Genomic DNA, 25,037 nt, shown 5'->3' with positions numbered 1-25,037 from the left:
ATGCAATCAAGTTTTTTGCATAAGATGAATGAATAAGATGGCCTAATACTTGTAGAAACTGAAGGCTAACTGCTATACACGGAGATATGAATGATAAGATTAGTAGTAAACTACATAATCAACAAAGGAATTGGAAGGATAAGGGTAATGATATGGCAGTAGTTAGGTGGAGTGTGAGGCTTATGGGGATTCTGCTACCATACGCCTTCACAAGTCACAAAAAAAGTCGCTCAGTCCTGTGTAGTGTGAGCCACGCGATCTATCGCTATCGCCTAATCAGAAGATGGTCGGTATCGCAAACAATTGAGATCTGTAAAAGGTGCGAGGATAAGTAAGATTTTAACTCCAATACCAGCACTTGTGAGAATAGAAAAAAATCTCCTAATTTTATCAAAAAGTAGACGACATACGGAAACATTAATCAACTTTGTACAACTCTAGCTCCACTGGCACTCTTCATACTGATTCAATCTGTGTTTGTTTTTGTAATAATGTCACGAGTATAATTCAAGGTCTGTTGCTGGTTATTAGTGGGTAATCGCTGACGATGAATTATATTATTACTTAGATAATATAATGTTTTCTTTTTTTAGGTAAGTTTTCTTTAAGGGACCCTGAAAAAGTCTTATAAATCATATCATTTATAAGACCACACACGCAGGTTTCCACACGATGTTTTCCTTCACCATGTCACTCATGTCTTTAGGAGAAGGCTATTTCTTTTGCAGCTTAAACTTAAATATCTGGACCACAATATCTGTGAACCTGGAGCCTGACCAACAATCTAGTTCATAGCAGTAAACTAATTTCAAACATGGCAAATTCTTTTAAAAAATCGGGGAATCCCCAACAAGTCTTACTCTCAGACATTTCTCATTAAAATGTTTAAGCTGGGGCTACACTATGTACCTCCTAGGTAATATCCTATATCTGTGGCAGCCGCAGCGTTTCTCTTCTTCTCTCAGGCAACCCAACTTCAAGGGAAATCCCTTGATATTCTTTTTCGAATCAGTCATTCAGTCAGTCATCACGCATCACGTGCCCTTGTGAAGGAGCTATTTAACCCGGTCGGTCAGCTTTTTTTGTTGAGTTTTGTATCGGAAATCCTCAAGTTTAAACGGATCACATACCTAGTACCTACCTACAGTATCGCATATCAACGAAAATGTAAGTGTTTGAACATTAATTTATGTAATTATGTACTTAGTAAGGTACAAAAGTACTTCGCTTCTAAAGTGTGTGTGTGAAAGTTTCTAGACTTATCTGTAGATTTATTTTTAATTCCTTGTTGTAATAATGTCATCATCATCTTAAGTCTTTTTCAACCAATTTGGTCGAGGCCTCCTTCATTTCTTTCCATTTCGTCCTATTTTGGGCTGTTAGTATCCAATTTTGTCCCGCCACCTCTTTGATGTCATCTTTCCATCTCATCTGCGGTCTACCAACAAGTCGTTTATGTTACCACGGTCTCTACTCCAGCAGATCTTTGCACCACGCGTTGTGTTTTTGGGCTTCATGTCCCGTCCAGTGCTACTTCAGGCTGCTTTTGGCTGTTCGTTTTACTATGCCTGACACTTTGCTTGGTTAATTAGATTATTAAATGGTTGAGGGCAACCATTTATTAATCTTATGATCGATTAAAGTTACTCCTACCAGCCTACGTTCCATTGCCCTTTGAGTGATAGTCTCTGGAGGATATGGTTTATCATACTCAAGTTTCAGCTCCGTAGGAAAGGACTGGTAGGACGCACTGGTTGTAATTGTTGAAAATACGTGCTTTTCGACCCGTTCTAGGGACGTACCTTTCACTGTTATATTCGCCGTGCTTGCACTATCTGTGGTAATGATGTTGGTCTTGCTCAGTTCTTGCTTCATCTCCAGCCCTACATGTAATGATGCGTCGTGTAGATCATGTACCATAATCTGAAGCTCTTCTGGATCACTAACGAATAACACAATATCATCAGCGAATCGAAGATTAGATAGCTGAGTACCTGATATTGAAAGGCCTTTATGCTTTCAGTTGTGATACATCCTCCAAGACCAGCGTAAACAGTTTGGGCGAGATAGTGTCTCTCTGCCCGATGCCCTATAGATCTTTATATGGTTAGTGTGGCATCATTTTCGATGACGCATTATTGGGCGAGGCGTGGGTATTACCTATATCCCGCAGTGGATATCCACTCTAGTAGATTATATTATGAAGATGATATTTTAATAATCCAAATGTTTAATTAATGAAGGTTTTATTCCTGGGTCGGCTTTGTACCTATTATACTCGTTTAAAGCAAAACGCTTTGAATGACTGGATTCGAAGCAGACCAGTTATTTTATAAGGAGCTTACGTCAAAATCCTATTACTTGTAGCCAAAACCTAATGTACTATACCTACCTATTTATTGTATTCATTACAATAGGTAAAAAATAGGTTAAAACTGAGACCTAGTCTCTTAATTTTTTTGTAATACTGTATATAAAGAATATCCGAACGCGATATGTTCGTGGTATGTCAAAAATGTCAAAGTAATGTCGATGTCACCCTCGTCAATAAACAAATGAATGTGTAACATTCATTTGAAAAAAATAACATTTAATTAGAAATGTGAAATGAATTCAATAATAAGCTATTTGAATTGTTTTCAGTAAAGCTGGTGGTGAAATAAAACACCTATTAAAATACTATTTACTCTTCACTTTTTGTGAAAGTTAACCAACTTTTTAAGAGAACATAAATAAAATAATTTATAACCATGTCGGATGTTCTCAGGCCTCAAGTGAAATGGATAGAAGGCAGATGTTACAGGGTAAATGATCCTGCCGTTGAATCATCTACTTTTCATGAACATGACTTGTATGAAAATGGTAATTTTGTTTTACTCTTTTAAAAGAAACTTTTCCCTACCATACCATCTACTAGAAAATACCACGAAAAATATGTGACTTTGAAAATTATGCATCGTATTTTTCATGGTATTTTTGTTCATTCATATCAAGTAGTTTAATCAGTGTAACATTTGTTTACCCGACTGATTTCTTTTGTACTAAATTATGAAATGGAACTCTCTCAAAAGAAACTTTTTCTCTACCATCTACTAAAAAATACCATGAAAAATAACATGTTATTGTTGTGACTTTGAAAAATGGTATTTTTCATGGTATTTTTGTTTATTTATATCAAGTAGTTAAATCAGTGTAACATTTGTTTTAAGGCTGATTTATTTTTATCCTGTACTAAATTATGAAATGGAACTCTCTTAAAATAAACTTTTCTCTAGCATACCATCTACTAGAAAATACCATGAAAAATAACATGTTATTATTGTGATTTTGGAAAATTTTATTTTTCATTATTTTTGTTTATCCATATCAAGTATTTAATTCAGTGTAACATTTGTTTACCAGGCTGATTTATTTTTATCCAGTACTAAATTATGAAATGGAACTCTCTTAAAATAAACTTTTTCTCTGCCATACCATCTACTAAAAAATACCATGAAAAATAACATGTTATTGTTGTGACTTTGAAAAATGGTATTTTTCATGGTATTTTTGTTTATTCATATCAAGTAGTTTAATCAGTGTAACATTTGTTTACCCAGCTGATTTCTTTTTTATCCTGTACTAAATTATGAAATGGAACTCTCTTAAAATAAACTTTTTCTCTGCCATACCATCTACTAGAAAATACCATGCAAAATAACATGTTATTTTGAAAAATGTTATTTTCATTGGTATTTTTGTTTATTCATATCAAGTATTTAATTCAGTGTAACATTTGTTTACCCGGCTGATTTCTTTTTTATCCTGTATTAAACTATGAAATTGAATCAAAAGTTAGCAGAACAAGAAAATATAATATAGCATTTATTTTCAGATATGGCTTATAATGACATGATTGATGAAGGAGATGAAGATGATTTTGAAGTAATCCAAGTGGACAATTCACGATATACCACTAAGTTTCATGTATCAAAGTATGAACTATTATTTGGTCTATTCGTTATCGTAGTTTAAACAATATATTAACAGTAGAATCCGTTTACTATAATACCGCCTATGTTGTCTATATTGACCAACTGCCTATTATGACGTCACTAATTTATGATGTTTGGTTTTCATTTAAAATTATCTATTAAAAAGTCTGATATAATGAATTTTTTGATAAAATTGTCCGGTTTCATAATTTACTATTGCAGAAATGCTGCAGAAGTATTAAATGCTGCAAAATAATTATCAGGATTTCTACATAGCAATATTGAAAATGATAATTTGACCATGGCGATGTCTTCCATACTTAATACATAAATTTTTTTATTTTGATTGAATATGCTATGTTTCTCTTTTTAAATACAAATCTATTCAAATAAAAAAGTCCTAAAACATAATTATGTTTTATAAAAAGTTCTGAATGATGTCCTCTTATTATGATGTTATCAATTCCCTTTGAAGTCAGTATAGACGGATTCCACTGCATTTGGTGATAGTATTAACAATGAAATGGTTTAAAATTTCAGACATTACCTTGGATCAATTATTGGTAAAAAAGGTGCAACTAGGATGAGAATCGAGAGAGACACCAAGACAGATATCAAGATACCGAGACAAGGACACGATGGTGATGTAGTTATACTTGGACCCACTGCACAGGTATTATCTTTGGGTGCTTACATAAGTATGCTGGTTTTCAGTAAACATATATTTTCTTGCATCCACCATATTTGTAGTTTGCTTCTTACATCCACCATTATTTGGTCTCTGCATCACCGAGAAAGCTTGGCTGGAAGAAAATGTCTTAAATAAATAAATACATATTTATGCAAGTTGGTAGCAATCGTTACAGGTTTAATGGAAATTCTAAATTGTATTATGTATTTTACAAAGACAAATTAGTATTTGATTCGGAATTTATAATCTTTAGAATCATAAAATAAATGTGAGTGTTATTTTTAATAAATTTCTATTCCTAATTCTGTTGCTGAGTGTTTTTATATTTTTTAGCCATCACCTCGCTTGCTTTCTAATGTGTAAATAAATATTTATTAAATTTATGTTATGTGACAGAGTGTCCAGGCAGCAAGAAGAAGAATAAACATGATAGTGGTGTCATCGAGGATGAAACAAAGATATACACATTTTATATCAATTCCCATGAACCATACAGATGTACAGAAGAGGTTTGAAGAATTTAAGGTGAATATTATTGTCACTATAACTAATAATACCTAAATAATCATAAAACTTGTCATTATTAAAGCTCATAAAGTTGTGTGAGTGTGTTGACATGTGTGCTGGCTATTGTCCATATCTAACAGACCTTTTTTTAACTTAATAGTCCATTTACTCTGTGATTTCTTAAGCTTGATTTTTTAAATTCTGTTTATAATAGTTCTCCATGTGCACTTGGTCCGTGCCCTTGCCCATTCATTTTTATCATAAGTCCTATTTATAGTACTTGTGTCTACAATAGAGATGAAAATTTCGGAATGTTTCTGAAACTTTGGAAGTTTTCCAGGTAAAATTCCGGAATTATTCTGGAAAGTTTCCAAAACAAGGGAATTTTGGAAGTTATCAAAAATATAATATTCTTGAAAAAAAGCAACGTTTTTTTATTTTAGGTAACCACAATGACTTGAAATGCATAATAGATGCAATCTTTGTTAAATACGAAATAATTTAAGGAACGTAAAGTAATAAAAATACTAATTAAATAATCGAAACATTAATTTAAGTTTTTATCATTAGTGATTCTGCTAAAATCTAATTCAATGAATCTTGTGTAGGATCAATTCCCTCTGAATTCTCTGATTCTGACACATTAAAATTAGATAAGCTTGCTTCTGGCTCTTGGAAGCTAATTTCTTCTATATCTTCATCAATTTCTTCTTCCTCTAAATCACTGATATATTCCTCCTCCTTATCAGCAAAATAAACATTTTCGTTTGGGTTATCGGATAACAATCTTATATTGGCTCGCACTGTAATCAGCTTCTGCAGTCTTTCAGTTGTAATTCTATTTCTACAACGAGTCAGTGTATTTCCAAAAAGGGACCAATTTCGTTCGGTAGACGCTGAAGATGGAGGTATAGATAACAATTTTCTGGCAACGGATGATAGAATTTGGCAGTTACAGAGACCTCTCCACCAAGTTCTTGGTTCAATATGATCAACAGTAGTCCAAATACCAGTTTGACTGTAAAAACCACTTTTTGCGCGGTATTCAGCTAAGTTTGCCATGATCTTAGCAGTATTTTTTGAAGTATTCCGGCGTATTGGTTAATGAATTCTTGCCCTTTCGCAACTTTTTCAGGTGTCAGCTTAAGCCCTCTAAATCTGGGGTCTAAAATGTTGGCCGCAAAATGAATGGGCTTCTCAACGAAATGCTGCCTTTTCCCAATAGCTCCAATAATGTACCGTTCCTCTTCTTCTGTTACGACTTCGCAAGTACTTAGAGCGCTAGACATAATTTCTTTAACATAATCAAGCATTTGGGGTACTTCAGATATAACTGCAGCGTCTGATTCTAGTTTAGTAGTTGCCACAAGGATGAGCTTTAAGATATTGTGGTATGCATTGACCTTGATCCAAATGTCTTCCGTAAGCACATGTTGCTTAATTTCCCGATTAATGCTTAAATCTTGACAAATCATTGTCGCTTCGAGAGCCTCTCGGTTACTAAGAAAGGATTCCATCATTATTACAAAACCTCCCCATCGTGTTGGGCTTGGTAACTTTAAAGTCTTCGAATTATTTTCATATTTTTCTTTTTGCATCTTTTCAAAATACGCTGATTCTACGTGCCTCTTTTTTATGTATTTTATGATTTTAGTAATCAAATCACAGCATGCTTTAAAGTTTTCAAGCTTCATGATATCCTTTAAGAGCAAACTTAAAGTGTGTGATGCACAACCTATCGCGAAGACGTGCATATACTCGGTCTCGATCATTCTCCACGTGGCTTTCATACTATTCGTATTGTCAGTCACAAGTGCTACAAATTTAGATGGACCAATTTCATCAATAATAGTTTTTAATTGTGTAAATAAATACGTTGCAGTCTCGCGATTTGTACCAGGGTATACACACTTGTAAAAAAATGGCTTTGGGGTCGTTATTATAAAATTAACGGTACCCTTACCATTTATGTCTGTCCAGCCGTCCATCACAATTGTCAGGGCTTCTGCTTGATTAATGATATCAGATGTTTCTTTTTGCACGCGTTCATATTCAGCATTTAACAGACTATTGCTTATCATGTACCTTGTAGGGACTGAGTAAGCTGGATTCAAAGCATTTATTGCCTTTTGCCACAAACTGGATTCTAAAATATTTAATGGCGTACCAGTAGCATAAATTGCACGAGCAAAACTAAGATCTATTTCTCTTTTTTGATTTGGCGTAATTGAATTTTGTGGTTGTTCATTTGACTCATGAGAAGAAGCTAATGACTGTAATGAGTTTTCTCTTCCTAAAGGACTCGGCGTAGATATAGGAATTGTGGACAAAACATGCTGGAACTGTGTTGATGTTGAACTACCCACAGAAGATGGTGATATTTCAATGGGCTTGTCTTGTAAAATTGTTTTAATATCTTCCGGACACTGTTTACAAGCACTCAAACAATGATTTTTTAACTTTGTTGCATTGGTTCCAAAATGTTTTCGACAAAAATTGCACCTAGCGGTTTTTTTGCCATCCGTATTTATCAATTCAAAATAATCCCAAACCTTTCCGGTTTTCCGAGGCATTTTTACAGTTCATTTATTTAATTAAACTTGCACTTGTGGCGACACATTGACAAGTAACAAGTGACAGATGACAGAAGTCGCACATAGACTATCGACGAGCAAATCAATGGATAACGTCACAAATATCCTGCATCGCACATATGAAGTTTGCATGCGAATTAACACGGATAGAAAATCCCAACGAACAACAGTTGGGCAGAAAGCCCGCCAGGCTGATCACCTCGCCTGGTCGGAGGATCCTCCTTTTCTTAGGGAACTTTACTCTCTGTTCCCTAAACACTTATTATTACACACTGCACTGCTATACTATATATAACAGAAAAAAGCAAGACTCTGCCCTTACAAACAAAACGATCCAGCAATGACGCAGGCGCGCGGCTTCGAGTGACGTATGAGCAATACTAGCGGGACGACGTATCTCGGCGGCCGGCGCAGTGGCACTCACCTCCCCCCGCCAAAATATTGTCCCCCGCCCGCGAACAAGTTAGTACTTGCGCTTGCTCTCTGAATGTATTTCCGCAACTATTTTATATTTCTATTAGTACCTACTCCATTTATAATAATAAAATTAAAAAAGGGAAATAATGCTATAATTCAGTGATATTATAATATTTTTTATAAACTTCCAAAACTTCCGGAAGCTATGGAATTTTTCAGGAATCTTTCCTTATAGATGGAAACTTTCCTGGGAGTTTTCATCTCTGGTCTACAATTACTACAATTAAACAATACCTATTACTACTAAAATACTTAAATATAAGCTTGATTTATTTAATACCAACTTTCGTTATTTTTACATTTTAGGAGAGAGTTTTACGAGAATGCCCTAGTAGGGGTCTTGATAGTTCTGTGTTTATCGCGCCTACTAAGTTGCATCTTACAATTGGCGTCATGTGCTTGATGGACAACGAGGAAAGGTTATTTGTATCCAAGCTGCTTACTGAAGCCAAAGAAAAAGTCATCATGTGAGAATATTTTATTTTTCTTCCATTACTCTAAAAGCAAAAGCAAGTCGTAATTTTGTGTGATAAAATAAAACGTTGAGTCTATTTCTCTTTGTATATGCAATAGCATAGGGGAATTTTCTTACATATAGATAAAAAAAATATCACGAGTTAGCCAGGAATTGCCTACAAGAAAAAAAAAACATAAAAAATCGGCAAAGTGTGGGTTTTTTTCCGTAGCGTGATACGAAGGACGCATAGCGCTATCTATCGACATGAAGCGGAACTTTATGTGTATAAATAATCAATACATTTATATTTCTTATCTTAATCTATTACAAGTCGCTTAGATTAAAATGATGATTAAGATAAATTTTTTAGATATGAATTATAATTCAAGGAATTTTTTATTTGCAGGCCCATATTGCAAGGCCATTTGCCATTAAAGATCAGATTACAAGGATTGTCATATATGAACGATGATCCTTCACAGATAGATGTTCTGTATGGACTTGTGCAGGAAGAGGGAGGCCCACAGGGTTTGGTACAACAAGTAGCAGATAGCTTAGTACAATATTTCTATAAAGCAGGTAATTACTGAATATAGTTCAATAACTCGCTGATTGCGCTGGACTGCGCCAAAAGGAGACTTATTGGTTCGGACATCGGCACGATTGCCGAGCAAGCGGTTTCCAGTTGAATTTTTTTTTTGAGATTTCGAAATTCTTTGAGCTATGTATGGCAAAAGGACATACCTGCTGATACATGGTATTATCATAACGAAAAATAAATGTTATCTGCCTTTTACATAATTATGTATATGTGTATCAATTGTGACTGTAAAATAGACAGTTTAGTACAGACCGGTTCCCAGATATGCAGCAATAATTTAATTATAATATTTTCCCGAAATATACAAATAGCTAGCCGCTGTAACACATGGAATTAAAAAGAGATAAAATAAATAATATGATCACAATTATATAATATTTTACTTTTTTTTAGGATTCATGACGGACACTGAATATGGAAGAGAAAACGTGAAATTGCATGTTACGTTAATCAATTCCAAGTACAGGACGCGTTCAGAAAGTGCAAGTTTGGAAAGTTCGGAATCGACATCAAAAAATACGAGACAACAGAGGGAATCTTTTGACGGTAGAGATGTGCTTCAAAAATTTGCTGACTACGACTTCGGAACAGTCGAGTTGACGGCCATTCACCTCTCTCAGCGACACACAATGGGCCCTGATGGATATTATCAACCGACTTGTGTTGTCCCATGTCATTAGACACGGATACGTTTCATTTTTGTTTTTATCATAGTTTATATTTATAGATTAATAAATTAATAGTTTTTTACATTTCAAATAGTTTGTTTTATTTCATACTTAATTTTTTTTTTTGAGGTGGGAAATTCATCCAATGACTTTTTCTGCCTTAAGTGAGGCGAGAGAGAGTGTCAGACTCTTACTGATTAAAACCACCCCGTACCTACTCTTGCTTTTTGAGCCGGAGTCCCGATTTTCCGCTAGGCAGTCCGCAGCTCCGGATGCTATGATCACTTAGTTAGTATTTTCAATAGTGGGACTCTTTACAGCTAAATAAGATGCCACTCAAACCTGTATCTTTATTTTCAATAGTGGGACTCTTTACAGCTAAATAAGATGCCACTCAAACCTGTATCTTTTGGGACCTCTGGTTTTACTGCATTCAGTCATGTTGTTATAATATGCTCAAACCTAAATGGATGGTGTTGTGTTGAACACTATACTATTAGTACCCTTAGGATAATTGAAACAAGAGTTCGCTCGGCTCGGCTCTGATTGGTTGGTTTATTCAAGCCAGCCAATCAGAATGCCGAAGTGCTCTCGTTTCGATTACTTTAACCATAAATCAAACTCGTACTAAGTGAACTGTAGTTTTTTTAATACGAGGCTTAGGAAACACTGGCTTTTTTTTTGAGGGGGAAAATCATCCAATGATTTCTCTCGCCTTGGGCGAGGCGAGAGGGAGTGTCAGACTCTTACTGACTAAAACCACCCCGTACCTACTCTTCCTTTCTGAGCCGGAGCCCCGGTATCCCGCTAGGCAGTCCGCAGCCGGGAGATATATATGTAGATACCTAGTGTAAAAAAATATAATAAGTTATACTAAACTATTAACACGCAGCTGCTGATTGTTGATTAATTATTATATAAAAATAAGTCACGTTTTCCTTCCTGACGCTATAAATCCAGAACGCACGAGCCGATATCCACGGTTTTACATTCGTTGGAAAGGTCTCGGGCTCCGTGAGGTTTATAGCAAAAAAAAATAGGAAAGGTTTTGCATTGGTGGCGAAACGGAGTTCGCCGGGTTTGCTAGTTATTATATGTATAAATAAATATTATATTTTTGATAGGTCTAGTAGTCTAGTATAGATGTATAGAGGTCTAGTAGAATAGAGATAGGTAGGAAGTCAGAGAGTGAAATATCTCTGAGATGCGATTACGATTACCGCATTACTCTCCGAAGCTCCTAATACCTACAAGAGCTTTCAGATAAATGGCTTTATTCGTCTGATTTGTGACTTTAGAGTTTCCAACATAGAGCGATTTATATTTCTCTAGACAAAACCTAATTTAGTTACTTTAGTACCTATACTTAGGCACTTAATGTCTATTTTCTATTTTATGCTTTTTTATATAAATATTTATGTTCACCCGGCATTTAAAATATTTAGTAAACTAAAAAACTATATTGTCTTTTATCTAAAAATGCAATTAATAAATAATTATACTTCTTGCTACGCCGTAGCTTTTCGTAGCAACGCTACGCGTTTACAAAAGTTGATTAATATTTTGAAAAAGAAAAGGCTCGCAGTTACATATAGCGGTTGGCTAGGAAGTGGTGTATGCGGGCGGGGCGGCCCGGCGGACGGGCCAACGTCACACTCAGTCCTTCAGTAGGGGCGCATTGGCTACGTAATGCGCCCGCCCTGCGTCGCTCCGCGGTCTCACTACTCGCGCCACGACTCCGACGGAACCGTCTCGTGTTTGTGTACTTACAACGGATTTCTCAGAAACATGTAAGTGCCTTTTTCTTACCGATTACTTAATACATTTTAAGATATCGTAATTTTTATTCAGTTGAGTGTCGTTTGAAGATTTTCCAGGGTTTTATGAACTTTTTTGTACTTTTTACTGCATAATGCTTTATAGATAAACATTAATAAAGATATATTTTTGAATATTTTATCGTTCTTAATGAAATGGTATTACGTACTTACATTACATAATAACTGGTAATTTATGATAATGAAGTATTACTAAGTAGTTAAGAATTAAAAAGTTAACGAAAGATTTTTATGGTCACCCCTCTGATTATAAATCTAAGTCTGGCCGGCGCTCGTGGGCTCCACGTTTAATTTGCATATATTTATGCGTAAAGTTGTGCAGATATTATTGCAAGAGGCGAGATTTTATTTTTCAGATTACCATTTCCACAGTAAGTAGGTAGATGATATAAAACAGGGCATGAAGTCGAGCCTGCTCGTAAAATGCTTAACGTAAATTACGGTCCTTTACAAAACCTAGAACCCTTTATCAGATGGATTGTAATGTGGGTCCTATTCATTATACGTAGGTTGTTACGTCTGCTCTTTTCAGTTGGTTCGTTTAGATTCTGAGAAAAATAATTATTGAAGCGCAGAATGGTCGAGTGAGGTAATTAAATGTAAAAATCTTGTTCATGTGTTGTCATGAAATCTTTATTTATTTAGTTTATATAGAGTTGTTTGCCGCAAGTAAGCAGCTTATTCTATTTAAATATAATGTCTATTTGATCTGACTAACTAAATATGTCTTCACTATGGACAAATATGGACTCAAAGTTATTAATGTAATTCGATTATTCGAAGTCTAATCTATCATTGCATAATCATTACAATTGGTTTGGACGCTTTTGAGTCAGGTACCAGAAGCAGAAGGACTCGTGACACACCAAGTGACCAAGAATATGTTATGTTCTAGCTTCTGCCAACGGCTATTGTTCTTTTTCCCATGGGATAAAAAGTAGTCTACGTGTTATTCCAGACCATATAGTCTACCAAACTGTGGATAGGTAATTGGACATCCTACAAATTAGTGTTAGAAAACGTTTCCATGGTAAAAACAAGTATTTTAAGTGAATTAACGAGCATCATTAATCATTATAGTTTGTCCTACATTGCGTCAACATTGTAGGAATTCGATACGAGCTTTTAAATAGGGAGTTCAACGAACTGTTCAGTCAAAATATTGTATGGATTCCAGTAAGGTGTCTTTAGGAACAATGTGTGGGGTTTTATAATAATAAGTATTATCTATCCTTTTTATCTACTATGCCCGTTATTACCAACCTCTCCTACATTTTAAGGAACCTGTAAGCTAAAAAAGGTGACATTCAAAGACATTTTGATCTTCACCAATCTATAAGTGTCACCCAACAGTACAAGTAAGAAGTTCGTTTAGGTGCTGCATCATGCTAAGTAACTTTTAGAATTTAGTGTAGGTACTAATTAGTAAGAATGTAACTGAATATGAAATACAAATCAAACTAGAAATAGAGTAATCTGTTGTAATCTTTGTTTAATATGTCGCGAAAAGTAACCGCCGTGGGGTGGAAGAATGACTTTAAAACTAATAAAAGCAGTTTACAATAATTTTATATTGCACAGAAATACTAAACGGTATAAAAATAACATGCATACGAGTATTGCATAGTGTGGATGTTCAAAACATACGAACACCCTTTCCAATCACGAACCAAATGAGTAACGCAAAGTCGCGCCACGGAATTTTCACAAAGGCGTGAACCTTCATCAAATTCCCAACCAAGAATGCTTGAAAATGGTTTGGAATTGTGAATTCATGCACTAAAAATATATTGGCGAATTGTCATTAACATTAAGTACTCAGTTTAATACTATTAAACAGAACGTGCTTTGAATAAGACTGTATTTTTTATTAAAAAAAACGTTAAGTCGAAAACTGTGCAGCCACAGAAAAAGGACTGTTTTTCTCTGTTCTGTGAGGCATACGTAAGCATTTATTTGGATTTAGATACATCAGTAATAAAGAACAAAAAATACCTTTTACCCTAATGCTTTTCTACATATCTAACTTAATATTATAAACGCGAAAGTTTGTACGTTTCATTGTTTGTTACTCCTTCACGTCTAAACGACTGAAGGGATCGGGATGAATTTTGGATCAGGGGTAGGTTATGGTCTGGAATAACACATAGGGTATTTTTTATAACACAAGGATGCGGGCGAAGCCGCTGGCAGAAGATAGTATCTAATAAATAATTTTATAGTGCGTTAGAACTTAGAAGCTTTCCTATCAGGGTTGTACTGTAATTACTAATTAATATGTACAATACGGTATTGGTCCGGAAAACCTTAATTACCTAATTTAATCTGTTTACCTGCACTAAAAGAAATAGGGTTTCGGTTAATAGTTATTTATTGTCGATACAACACACATACATATTATATTGTTAGTCGAATGTTCAGGAGTAGCAATGGAAGATGGTTGTAAGTTTGTTCGTACTAAACGATTTACAATCCACAGTTTGAAATTTATTGACTTTGTTACAAGTTTCACAGTCGCAACATTTACTTTGAAACCATTGTGTATCATTTGATTCATATGTAAGTAAGTAGGTTGTTTAGATATGTAATAAGGAACGGGTTTTGGCACATACTGGGTATAAGGTTAATATAAATACATATCGATGCCTTCGATCAAAAATAAGCTGTTTCCGAATATGTATGTTATTACATTTATAAATGAATATCTCTCCATCGAATGATGTGTATAACTCAATATCGCAAAAAATCTCTTACGTTTATCATCACTCTAGGTTTAACACGTTCACTGCGTTACGGGAAATATTTGGTTGTAATTGAGTCTTGCTCTGTGCGGCAGCTAGTTGTCCTGGTTTTACTCTCCGTGCGGAGGTGATTTATTCAAGTATTCGTTCAAGTAAAAAAGAGACACCTATATTCCCGATGTGCTTACTTATAGTGTATTCAAATTTAAGAATAAAAATGTACGGGAATTATTTTGTCGTAACGCACAGAAAGGTAATTATTGTACAATAGTGCGATACGGGAACTATTTGGCCGTATTCTAAACCCCGTACCGCACTGAACGTGAGCTTCATTTAGTCATAGTGCTGTGCCTAGTCAATACGTTTTTACAGAACGCGATATCCTACTTAAAGTTCCTATTAGTCGTGATTATGCAGGATGTTATGTAAAGAATTATTATTAAGGATTATCTCATTTCATGGTATGGCACCTACTACTCTTATTATTTTTTAAGTATTTTTTTTCTGATGATTAGATTATCAAGTAAAACAAATAAATAATTATATAAAATAAGAAGTTACTGTTTTGTTAATGTTTGTTAAAACAAGAAGTTACTGTTTTTGTTAACAATTATTACTTTTATTACAAAAAAGGTTTTGTTGATAGTGTAATACTCTAATAAAAAATAATGAATCTAAAACAAAACAACGTTTTTGTGATACCCCATCCCTAGCAATACGACTGTTGTATGCGCCACGACAAGTATTTTCCCGTAAAATCAACCATTTTTAAAAATACCTGTAACTTTTAAAATATTACTAAGAACCCCGTGCTACTACAGCTGTGTATACACAAGGATGTAAACTATGTATTGGTACAGAAAAAAAATTCTGCTGAAGAGTTTCCATGTCTCTGTGGAGGTTTGAAGTCAGGACTACATACGGGAACATAGACGTCGTAACGCACATCAGGCAATCTTGATACGGGAAGTGTGACTTGTACAGCACTGGAAGTAAGTCTTAATTTTGGGCAGCCGCAGTGAACGTGTTAAGTAGTCCTGATCCGAAGCTGTGGACTACCTAGCGGGTTTATCGGGGCTCCGGCTCGAAAGCAGGAGTAGGAACGGGGTGGTTTTTAGTCAGTAATAGTCTGACACTCCCTCTCTGATTTTTCCCCCTCAAAAAAAAGGTTTAAGTAATAAAATCATTAAACATTTATATATTAGGCTCTTAATTACTATTGGTACCTACTACCTAATTGTTTTCTGGCCAGTACTAGCGCAGCAGGACGTTATTTATTCCAAACCTAATTGATAAATAAAGGCACTTGTACTCGTATACAAAAATCTGTGGTCGTAAGGGTAAGAACCAACTGTTTTAAGTATACATTAATGTATTGTGTAGGGTTGTACGCTTGTAGTAAAGATGACATTTTGATTGTTGACATAAAGATATGAAACTCGTAGGTATTCCACTTTCCCTCGACTGCAATATATGACGGTACTGAGACATCATCATAAGGGACTCTCATTTTTAGTATGGTATACTCAAAGTGTCACCGGGACCCTATTTACTTGGGCTTAGCGTCCGTTCGTCCGATTGTACGTCCGTCCATTCATCCTTGTTTAGTTATTTATATTTTAATAAGTCGATATTCTTCCGTAATAAGTTCTAGAATATTTTTTTTATATTAAACAGATATTTAAGGTAATAAAGAAAAGAAAGAGAAATTTAATGCATTTTTATGCATTATTTTTCATTCGTTAATCGACAGACTTTTTGTCTTGCAATAGGTTCAACATCATCTAAATATTCTGCGTTGTGATTAGATGTATTTTAAAGATGAGAGAGAAGAATCTACTACCTGTAGAGTCTATTGACTTGCTTCATCATTAAAAAAATATATAAGATACTTTTTCTAACGCACTGAAAGTTACCAAACAATTTAATCATTAATCAATTATTGGTCTAGCTACATAACAAGCAAAAATTAAATGTAAACCAGCAACAACTCAATTAAAACCTTCGGTGCGACTAGTTCCAAGGTCCCAATTACGAGAAACATAATGGAGGCAGTATTTTAGCTCAATTTAATAAGGTAAAGCTGGGGCTGGGGTTCATTCCGCGGTTGATTCTGTGCCTGAAGTTTACCTACCTATATTATATTGGAACCATTACTTATTTTTTTTGTCAGCCATGGTCGTCCCACTGCAGGGCAAAGGCCTCCCTACCCTCCTTCCACTCATCTCTTTGTAGAGCTTTCTGTGGCCAATCCTTTTCATAGGAATCGAGTTTATCCCGCCATCTCCTTCTGGGCCTGCCGCGACGCCTATTGACGTTGAGTGGGCTCCACTCAGTAGTGAGTTTTGCCCACCGCTTGTCCGACATGCGGCAGACATGTCCAGCCCAGTTCCACTTCAAGCTTGCAGCTTTTTGACCAAGGTCAGCGATTTGAGTTTTGGAACTTCTTACTTATCTTACCACAATAAAAATATATTCAAAATTGATACATTTCTCTTTTAACTTTATGAATTATCTATTGTATAGATACTTTAATAATGGGTAAGTAACGTTCTTAATATTATCGCAATAGTTATACCAATCCTGAAATCACGCATTTTCGAAAGATGCACCCTCGTTCCGCTACAGCAAAATTAATATTTTCAAGAATTTAGTATAATATAGGTAGTAAAACTTATTTACCCATTTCCTTCGATCCTTTTGTCATAAAAGAAAACGGCTAGACAACCTCGTTGGTATAAAATATTCCATTCAACACCTCAAGTGTTCGAAGGCATTGATAAATCTTACGGACAAATAAGCGAAATTGTGTAACGTCAACGTTTCTTGTACCGTGTTTACGTGTCTCATCACAGAAACAGATAACGTAGTCGATATAATCAATAGACAGGCTTGTCGTCTGACTTCTGATTATTGTGATAAAGTTTTTAGAACCTTTCTTTCTCCGTACCATAATTCCGTTATTAAGGAGGATTAGGGAGTTCAAGTGTTAGGTACACCTGTTCTCCATCTAATTGTTATTTTACCAACGAATCAAGCAAACAATATGATTTTGGCACATCATTAGTCTTTATAAATTGATTCTCATCGATATAAACTACACAATGATAAAATTGAACGGGCCCATATTCCTAAATTAGAAACAAGTACAGACGTACAGCACAAAGTTTGTTGTACATTCGGCTACACGCAGCTCGTATCACCCCACTTTATTGATACCGCTCTGTCACGCAACGAATTATATTCATATTTCTACGTTTGTTGGGAGAAGTAATTTGAAAAGCCATAAAAACCACTTTGTATACCCACATTTCCCCCAAAGATATTTTATTTTACAAACAAAAACTTCGCGATCTTCGCTTCACGTACATGTTTACGCTATATATATACTTACTACATCTAAGCTTAGACGTCTGGTTTCAATAAAGGATTTAAGAGAAATTCCATTCTACAACCCCTCGTCGGGGGTGTTATATTTATGCATATCTTTGGCTCCAAACTGGGTACTTGCGCAGATACAAACGCACCCCTTTTTCTTAGGCAATGAGCATGATTCGAAGGGACAAAAGCATTAGTTAAAATTCGAGCCATTGAGTCCCAAACGGGAATGCGCTTAGCATACCGCGTCGGCGTCGGTTAGAGGGTCGGAATAGACCGTAAGGAGTAACACAATCCTTATGTCGGGACCCTACGGTCATCCATTTTCTCTATTGACAGTTTAGACGTGGTTTCGTGACTGGATAATATTATCCAATCGGAAGGTTGAGAAGGCACTTATTTAATTTTTTTTTGCAAAATAAGAACACTGTTGTTTACTATCTGAAAAACTAGTTACAAAATTACAAGTACACATCACATATATTTCACACAATAATATATTCTATTCCCAAGTATTTTTCAATCGTACACCCTGTTTTACACGTTACATGTCGTGTATCTTGCACGACCTTTTGATTTGTCTTTGCTGCAAGAAAAGTTTTTTGCTTAGTTCTTCTTACTTCGATTTGTTCGATTACAAAATATTACAAAACTTACTGGACCGAGAGAGATTCTTCCTTCGATATCTAAGAAAACCTCGTTGATCGTAATGGCGAAAGTTTTCTTATTTTCACACGTTACTTACGCGAAATAAAATAGAAAAGCCAACCAATAACTCTAGGAATTTAAAGTATAGGTAGGTATAAATTTTATGTAGGTATAGATTTCGTTGGTAAGTTGATAAACAAAAGTTTATACCTAAAAAATTGCATAAATATTGCAATTATAATAGGCCATTTATACGCCTGTGTAAAAATCCTGAAAAAGTTCGTGTGGGTGTTAAATTAATGTGTATAAAGGGGTGTTAGGTTCGGGTTGGATGATGAATGGGCGCCGCCGCGCGCCGTACGCCATCGATCCACTTAGGGGGCAAGATTCCAAAAGACAGTCCATGTAAATGTGGTACGATGACGCACCTTAGCGGCTGGCCGACTATCTTTACATGCGCAGCACACGAGTATCACACAAACAAAAATATTTGTCTAAGCAGAGGAAGACCCGGAATAATATCAGGATATATTCGCATTGGCGTAGTTCAAATTTCCAATACGACTTTCCATTTACTGGCCTTGGCGAAACATTTTCTGCTATTGAGAGAATGAGGCACGAATATCTGAACGCTGATAAAAAGGAGTCTAGCTTCAGTAGCAGAAATACTTATGAGAAGATTTGTTTGAATTTAATATTCATTGCAACGTCAGCACACTAAAAAGCTTTCAAACTGGGATCAGGGCACTAGACGAAACTAATTTGAATGAAAATTACTTGAACGCGTTAATAATTGAGAGTATTTCAGAGTACCTAATCGCTCGCTTTTAATGTTGAATAATTTAATTATTGTAATTATATGGATTAAGCTAGGGAGGAGACAGGTTTATTAATTATCGCGTGATAATACAACTACACTAAAAGATTAACTGGTGGGTATTAGACTCCGGTAAAATGTAAAGTTTTTGCTTTCTGTCTGTAATGTTAAAGTTTAGAACGGCACGATTTTAATAAAAATTTTGGCCAGCGGTGGACTGAATATTGATATCAGAAAAGTGATTTCAATGTTATGTGGCACTATGCCAAGACATGGTCTGATGTCCTGCCCCATAACTGAGCGAGTTGCTCCTTTAACTAGTTGACGCGAAGTTTGTTGTTTTGTTATTATTTGTGGGCCTATATCAAAGTTTGATCGATGGCAGCAAATATGGTACGTTTATGTTTACGTTCCAGCCTACGATTATATAAAAGCAGCCCTTTCCAGAAATGCAGTATCTACATAATTATCTAGAATACATTCATATTGAGCATAGGCGTAGCGTGCCTTGGCGGAAGCCCAGTATAAGAATTTGTTTGGGTGCCCCTTTTTTTTGAGGGTGGAAATGACTTTTCCCACCCTTTCTTTCAAGCCTTAAAGAGGGGTGTTATCGATGCTATAGAGAGAGCCAGAGAGCCCATGTTTGGCGGCCCTTACGACGACGTTTATTTTCCTAAGTTGGTGCCAACTTTTGAACGCATGCTTTACACGAAAATATAAAGAATTGATTATTTAGACTTGTAATTTCTAAAATGATATAAAAATTGGGAAGTTTTTATTTTTTGCTAATGTTGGGGTCCCCCGTAGCCCTTTATAATTGATACGGCAGATACGAGCTCTAGCTACGTATGCGTCTGATATTGATTTCATTTAATGTAGAGCTGGCCTGGTCACAATATTTTTCTAATGATATAACGACGTAGGCATACACACACAAACAGTCATTTAGGTACTCATTATGTTTTCTCTCCCATGTTCTCTCAGACAATCAACTTTTACAACGTTTTTATCTGAGTTAAAAGTTAGAAGGAAGTAAAATGAAATGGCTTGACATTAAACGTTAGCAGCGTCTTAACAGGTAAAGGACTTTTGAAGAAGGGAAAATTCCTTAGAAAATAAATTGACTGCCAAGTTACGTTATAAATCCTCGCGTATGAGAAACGTGAGTTGGGACACTTACACGGGGCTAGAAGAGAATTCAAATATTTTCCTAAAATTTTAGATGAGTCGGTAAAACAAATGTGCTATGAACTTAGAGCAGTGGGTATAGCTACCGTTTGTATGCGCTGCCAACAACACATTTCAATTTCAAAGAGAATCTTTCGTTTGTCGCCATCCGCTTGAATAAACTATGACGCATTTGCATATTTTCAATACTTTTATATTCGAATTCGATCGAATTTTATTTTCAGAAATGGCTTTAAAATAAGACTATGTTTACCTACTACTGTAAGGTAAGGCGATAAGTAGACAACCATAATGTTATTACAAACAAAATCTGAACCTGTTAGGCTTTTTTGTACTTAATTGTTAGAATTTGAAGTGAGCTCGATCGTGTCTCGTCATGTCATTGGTTGTGAGAATAATATCGACCAATGACGGGCGAGAATACGATCGAGCTGACATCAAAGGTTCTGAATTGACAATTACAGAATAGCCTAGCTGGTACGGTACTAAATTTTAGATCCAAAATATTCTTAAGTGGCCTAGTTAGGTTAACATTTACCATCTGGTAGGAAAGCCCGAAAACGCAGTGATATTTTATGTAAACTATATTTTTATTTGCCACTTAAGAATATTTAGCTTTGATGCTCAATGTTCGTGCACTTGTTTCCAAACTTGACGTGGTGAAGAGCAATCCACTCCCGTTTGTATTGGCGAGCGCGGGCGCGAAGAGCCCATTGTTTGTTATGAAAACGCCTTCTGCGCGATTGCCTTGTAAACGGGTCCCCGCAATACACCAGGACAATTTCACATTCTGTGCATATTTTTACGATCTGTCCTTCAGTCAAGTACGCGCCAAATGCGATGGAACCCTCAGAATAAGCCCAACCAGACACTACAATGAAATTACGTTATTATTAGAAGATACGAGGGGGTACAGTTCGGACTCTCGAAGCTAGCTTCATTAGTGACATTTCAGGAACGAATTGCGGTCGTGATCCGCCAAGCGTGTTCAATTGGTGATCGAGGCAATTTCGAATTGGAGGATTTCGAAGAATAGGATTTGTTCGTATCTGAAAGAAAGAAGAATATTAGGCATTACGCCAATCAAACATCCAATCAGGAAAATTGTAAGTTACCATTTTGCCATCAATGTACTTTAGAAATTGCTATGGGCAATTTAACTTTACAAAATTTTGAACTACACAAACTCATAAACAGTGGCACTGTATTATTCCCTTGACGCTATTTGTTTATAGTTAGTCGGGATAGGAACCTTGACCCAATTAGTGCGCACGACGTCACTCCCGTGCCTAGTGACAAGTGAATGCGCACTCGTGCTCGCGAGGCTCGTTGTGGCTCACAATGGAGCCACTGTTTGTTACGTAAGAGGACTTAGTGACGTGCTGTTCCCTTCACTATTCACTCTGAAATTGCTGCACCTGTACCACATAAACATAAAAGCTGAACGCAGCGCAAATAAAACATCTCTCGTTGTCTTGAACAAAAGCGAGCTCGTAAACATTTTTGTGCTCTGAGAATTTATCTAGTTTGTTTAACATGTTTCTTTTTTATTTCTTTATCTCAAGGTATATGAGACATGACTACCTACCTCATAAAATTTTTGCTTGACGCTTGAGTCGCATTGCATTGAATGTGATCAATCGAACAATTCTTAGTTAAAAAAATGAATTATAAGATGTATTTAGAGTAATTGATGTTTGCAATTACTTACTGTAATTAGCTGTTAATAGGTGGTTAAACATTAAACAAGGCTTTGTTTCTGATTACATTTGCCTGAGGATGCCGGGGCCCGCATTTACGGGTAATATTTTAAAGTTATGGCTGGCTCAAGGCCTTGTTCGAGGATCGTTATGGATCGCCGGAAGGCAGTTTGTGTAAGTAATACCTGCTCTCCTAGATACGATCCCTTACGTTTGCTGATTTCGCTGTCGGCTAGATGGATCTTACAAACTTTTGAAACGTCAAGCGTTTCCTAACGTACAAATTACAACTTTAGCTTGCAACTATATGTTTCAAGAGCCTACCTTTTTTCTTTTTTCTACCTTTGATTTATTGTTCTGAGCTAGTTCTGTTCATAAGTAGAATTAACTTGTTTAAGTACATATTCTTATTTGAAATCTGAATGTTATTTTATCTGTATTTAGTAGAGGGTAAGCAAGAAGAATAAGTTCAATATGAGCAAAAGATATATCTTCATAAATTTTGATACGTTAACTTGTGATTCAATTTCACGCACGTAATGGATCAACATCAATAACGTTACATGTTTTCCCGTGAGTAATCTAGCGCAGTATTTACCTACCCGAATATTACGTTACGAAGGTCACAATACCTATTGGAAGTTTCAGTATCTGTGTTTTGGATACAGACAACAAAAATATAAAGCAAATTAAAAAAAATAAATATTTGGCAATTTCTCAATTTTAACGCATTTGGCAACATCATTTTTTTTTCATGTAACACACGTAAACGAGCAGACGTATTACCTGATGGTAAGCAATCGCCGCCGTCCATGGGCACTTGAAACACCAGAGGCGTTACAAGTGCGTTGCCGGCCTTTTGGGGGTTGGGAATTTAAGGGAATCGGGTATTGGGAAGAGAGGGATTGGGCCTCCGGTAACCTCACTCACACAACGAAACACAAGGCAAACGTTGTTTCACGTTGGTTTTCGGTGAGGCCGTGGTATCACTCCGTTCGAGCCGGCCCATTCGTGGCGAAGCGTGGCTCTTCCACACTTATTTATGTACATGGAGAGTTTAGTTAAAAAAAGATTATTAGAGACAACATATCTTTAAAGAACAAATGATTACATAATGTTAAAACTAAGTATTTCTTGATAATAATCCAAAATGTTAATAAACTTTTACAACCAGTTTATAAAGAAAATATTGCGACGGAAAATTATAAAGATCCTTGGTGAGTGAGGAATTTTCCATGTTCCTTTGTTTTCTTTATTATTGAGACCTACTTAGAAGACACTGACACGTCCTTGATAGAGCGTTCAGTGAGCTTAGGTAATAACAATTATAACATTTCATTTCATAACGAAGACGTCTCAAGTAAATGCAAGGTTTATAAGTTTAGTTCAAATCGTATTAAAAACAGAACCAAATTGACTTTGAATTTTGTTTTCTAGTAATTACTACATTTTTAATTAGCACTTAGTTTTAGTAACTATACGATACTTTATTATGATCGACTTTTTATTATTTTTGAGGAGGGAAATAATCCAATCAGTTCTCTCACTTTGGTTGAGGCGAGAGGTAGTGTCAGACTATTACTGAGTAAAACTACCCCGTTCCCAGTCTTGCTTCGAGCCGGAGCCCTGGCAACCCGTTAAGTTCTATTATTGCTTAACAATCGACAGAGATAAGAAAATTGTAGTGTTAGAGTACAAGAAACAGTAGAAGTTAGTATGTATATAGCTATAATAGTTAGGTAATCAAGAGCGGAGTGCCATAGATTGTCCCATTCCCGCACTTTGGCTGGAAGTACGTTGCGAGTAGATTGGCCTGCGGTCGTGCGGCTAAGTATCGAGCCTCGGGAGCGCCTCGTCGTCTACTCCGACCGTCATTTAGTCTATCAGCCCTTATCGATTCAGGATTCTGGCTTTGTAATCATGGAATGAGTAATACGATTCGGTTGTTTCTTGTTCCCTGTTTTTGTATTTTATTGTTATAATGTTTTTTTTTTAAATGTAGTAATATCTTTTTTTTTGTAGCAATAAAAGTGTTACGACTGGTCGTTTACTAAAAAACAAAATGAAAATGTCATTTGAAAAGAGAAATGAGTTTGGCATAAAAAGTTTTTTTAACTAAAATACCATTTGTTAGAAAAAAGAAAAATAAGAAAGAAAATTATATGGCATCTATTATTTTTTTCTACCAGAAGTGGCCAGCCATCAATATGTAATGGAGAATTGGTGTAAGATACAAAAAAGGTTGCACGATTTTGTTAAACTGCTGCTCTTAAGTAACATACATACCTACAATGATTAATTTAATAGAATGCAGTCATAAATAATTATCATGCTTCTTGCAATTGGTTATGTTTTCAATGTATTAGTAAAATTATAATTATTACGTTCTAGATGGCGTGAGTCAGTAATTTAGACCGTACAATATTTAATTTTAAAATTTCAACTGGCAATGCCACTTACACTGAATTACAACAATGAGGAAACACTAACACTGAAATTCATGTACTTATCACAAAAAAATTAGAACAACACAATAGCAAAAATAAGCTCATAAATAAAATATTTTGTGGCTGGTAGGTAGTAAACAAATTATAATGTAAACCAGAACAATTTCCCTGTTTATACAATTTTATTTGGTACATTAATTATTCTAAGAAACATTATTTGTTTGGCAGCGTCGCAGTCCTTGCGAACAGATAATGAGGTACGAAATTGTTGTAATATTTAACAAAGAGTGGTGTGAGCAGCCTCTTAGGCT

General features: G+C 35.5%; 2 protein-coding genes across 6 annotated transcripts in view; both read left to right on the top strand.

Annotated features, from left to right (window-relative positions):
* The first annotated feature begins 999 nt into the window (after window positions 1–999).
* On the top strand, window positions 1,000–10,060 carry LOC118273023 (activating signal cointegrator 1 complex subunit 1). 3 transcript variants are annotated; one of them, XM_035589766.2, is made up of 8 exons: window positions 1,000–1,167; window positions 2,768–2,862; window positions 3,875–3,974; window positions 4,515–4,647; window positions 5,062–5,190; window positions 8,550–8,710; window positions 9,107–9,279; window positions 9,695–10,060. In XM_035589766.2, coding segments are annotated over exons 1-8 (1,080 nt in total). In that variant the 5' UTR covers window positions 1,000–1,165; the 3' UTR covers window positions 9,982–10,060. The 3 variants fall into 3 exon arrangements, with proteins under 3 accessions (XP_035445659.2, XP_035445658.2, XP_035445655.2); XM_035589765.2 differs by having other exon boundaries at window positions 1,016–1,167; window positions 2,644–2,862; XM_035589762.2 differs by lacking the exon at window positions 2,768–2,862 and having other exon boundaries at window positions 1,017–1,167.
* A 1,510-nt stretch (window positions 10,061–11,570) lies between these two features.
* The window catches only part of LOC118273021 (schwannomin-interacting protein 1 homolog), a 63,391-nt gene continuing 49,924 nt past the window's right edge, over window positions 11,571–25,037 (top strand). For all 3 annotated transcript variants that reach the window (XM_050694173.1, XM_035589759.2, XM_050694162.1), the window contains exon 1: window positions 11,571–11,759. In XM_050694173.1, the coding sequence (XP_050550130.1) occupies window positions 11,586–11,759 (174 nt within the window). In that variant the 5' untranslated portion in view covers window positions 11,571–11,585. The remainder of the gene's footprint in view (window positions 11,760–25,037) is intronic.

Source organism: Spodoptera frugiperda, chromosome 1, assembly GCF_023101765.2.
Source record: "Spodoptera frugiperda isolate SF20-4 chromosome 1, AGI-APGP_CSIRO_Sfru_2.0, whole genome shotgun sequence".
NCBI lineage: Eukaryota > Metazoa > Arthropoda > Insecta > Lepidoptera > Noctuidae > Spodoptera > Spodoptera frugiperda.
Note: the sequence above shows the minus strand (reverse complement) of the source record. Positions and strands in the feature narration are given on the sequence as shown.

What these genes read in the sequence shown, in the direction of transcription:
- LOC118273023 (XM_035589765.2), top strand. Translation starts at nt 2,751, where the DNA reads ATGTCGGATGTTCTCAGGCCTCAAGTGAAATGGATAGAAGGCAGATGT. An exon ending in AGAGGTTTGAAGAATTTAAG is followed by an intron (nt 5,191 to 8,549) that starts GTGAATATTATT and finishes TTTACATTTTAG; the next exon opens with GAGAGAGTTTTACGAGAATG. An exon ending in GCCAAAGAAAAAGTCATCAT is followed by an intron (nt 8,711 to 9,106) that starts GTGAGAATATTT and finishes TTTTATTTGCAG; the next exon opens with GCCCATATTGCAAGGCCATT.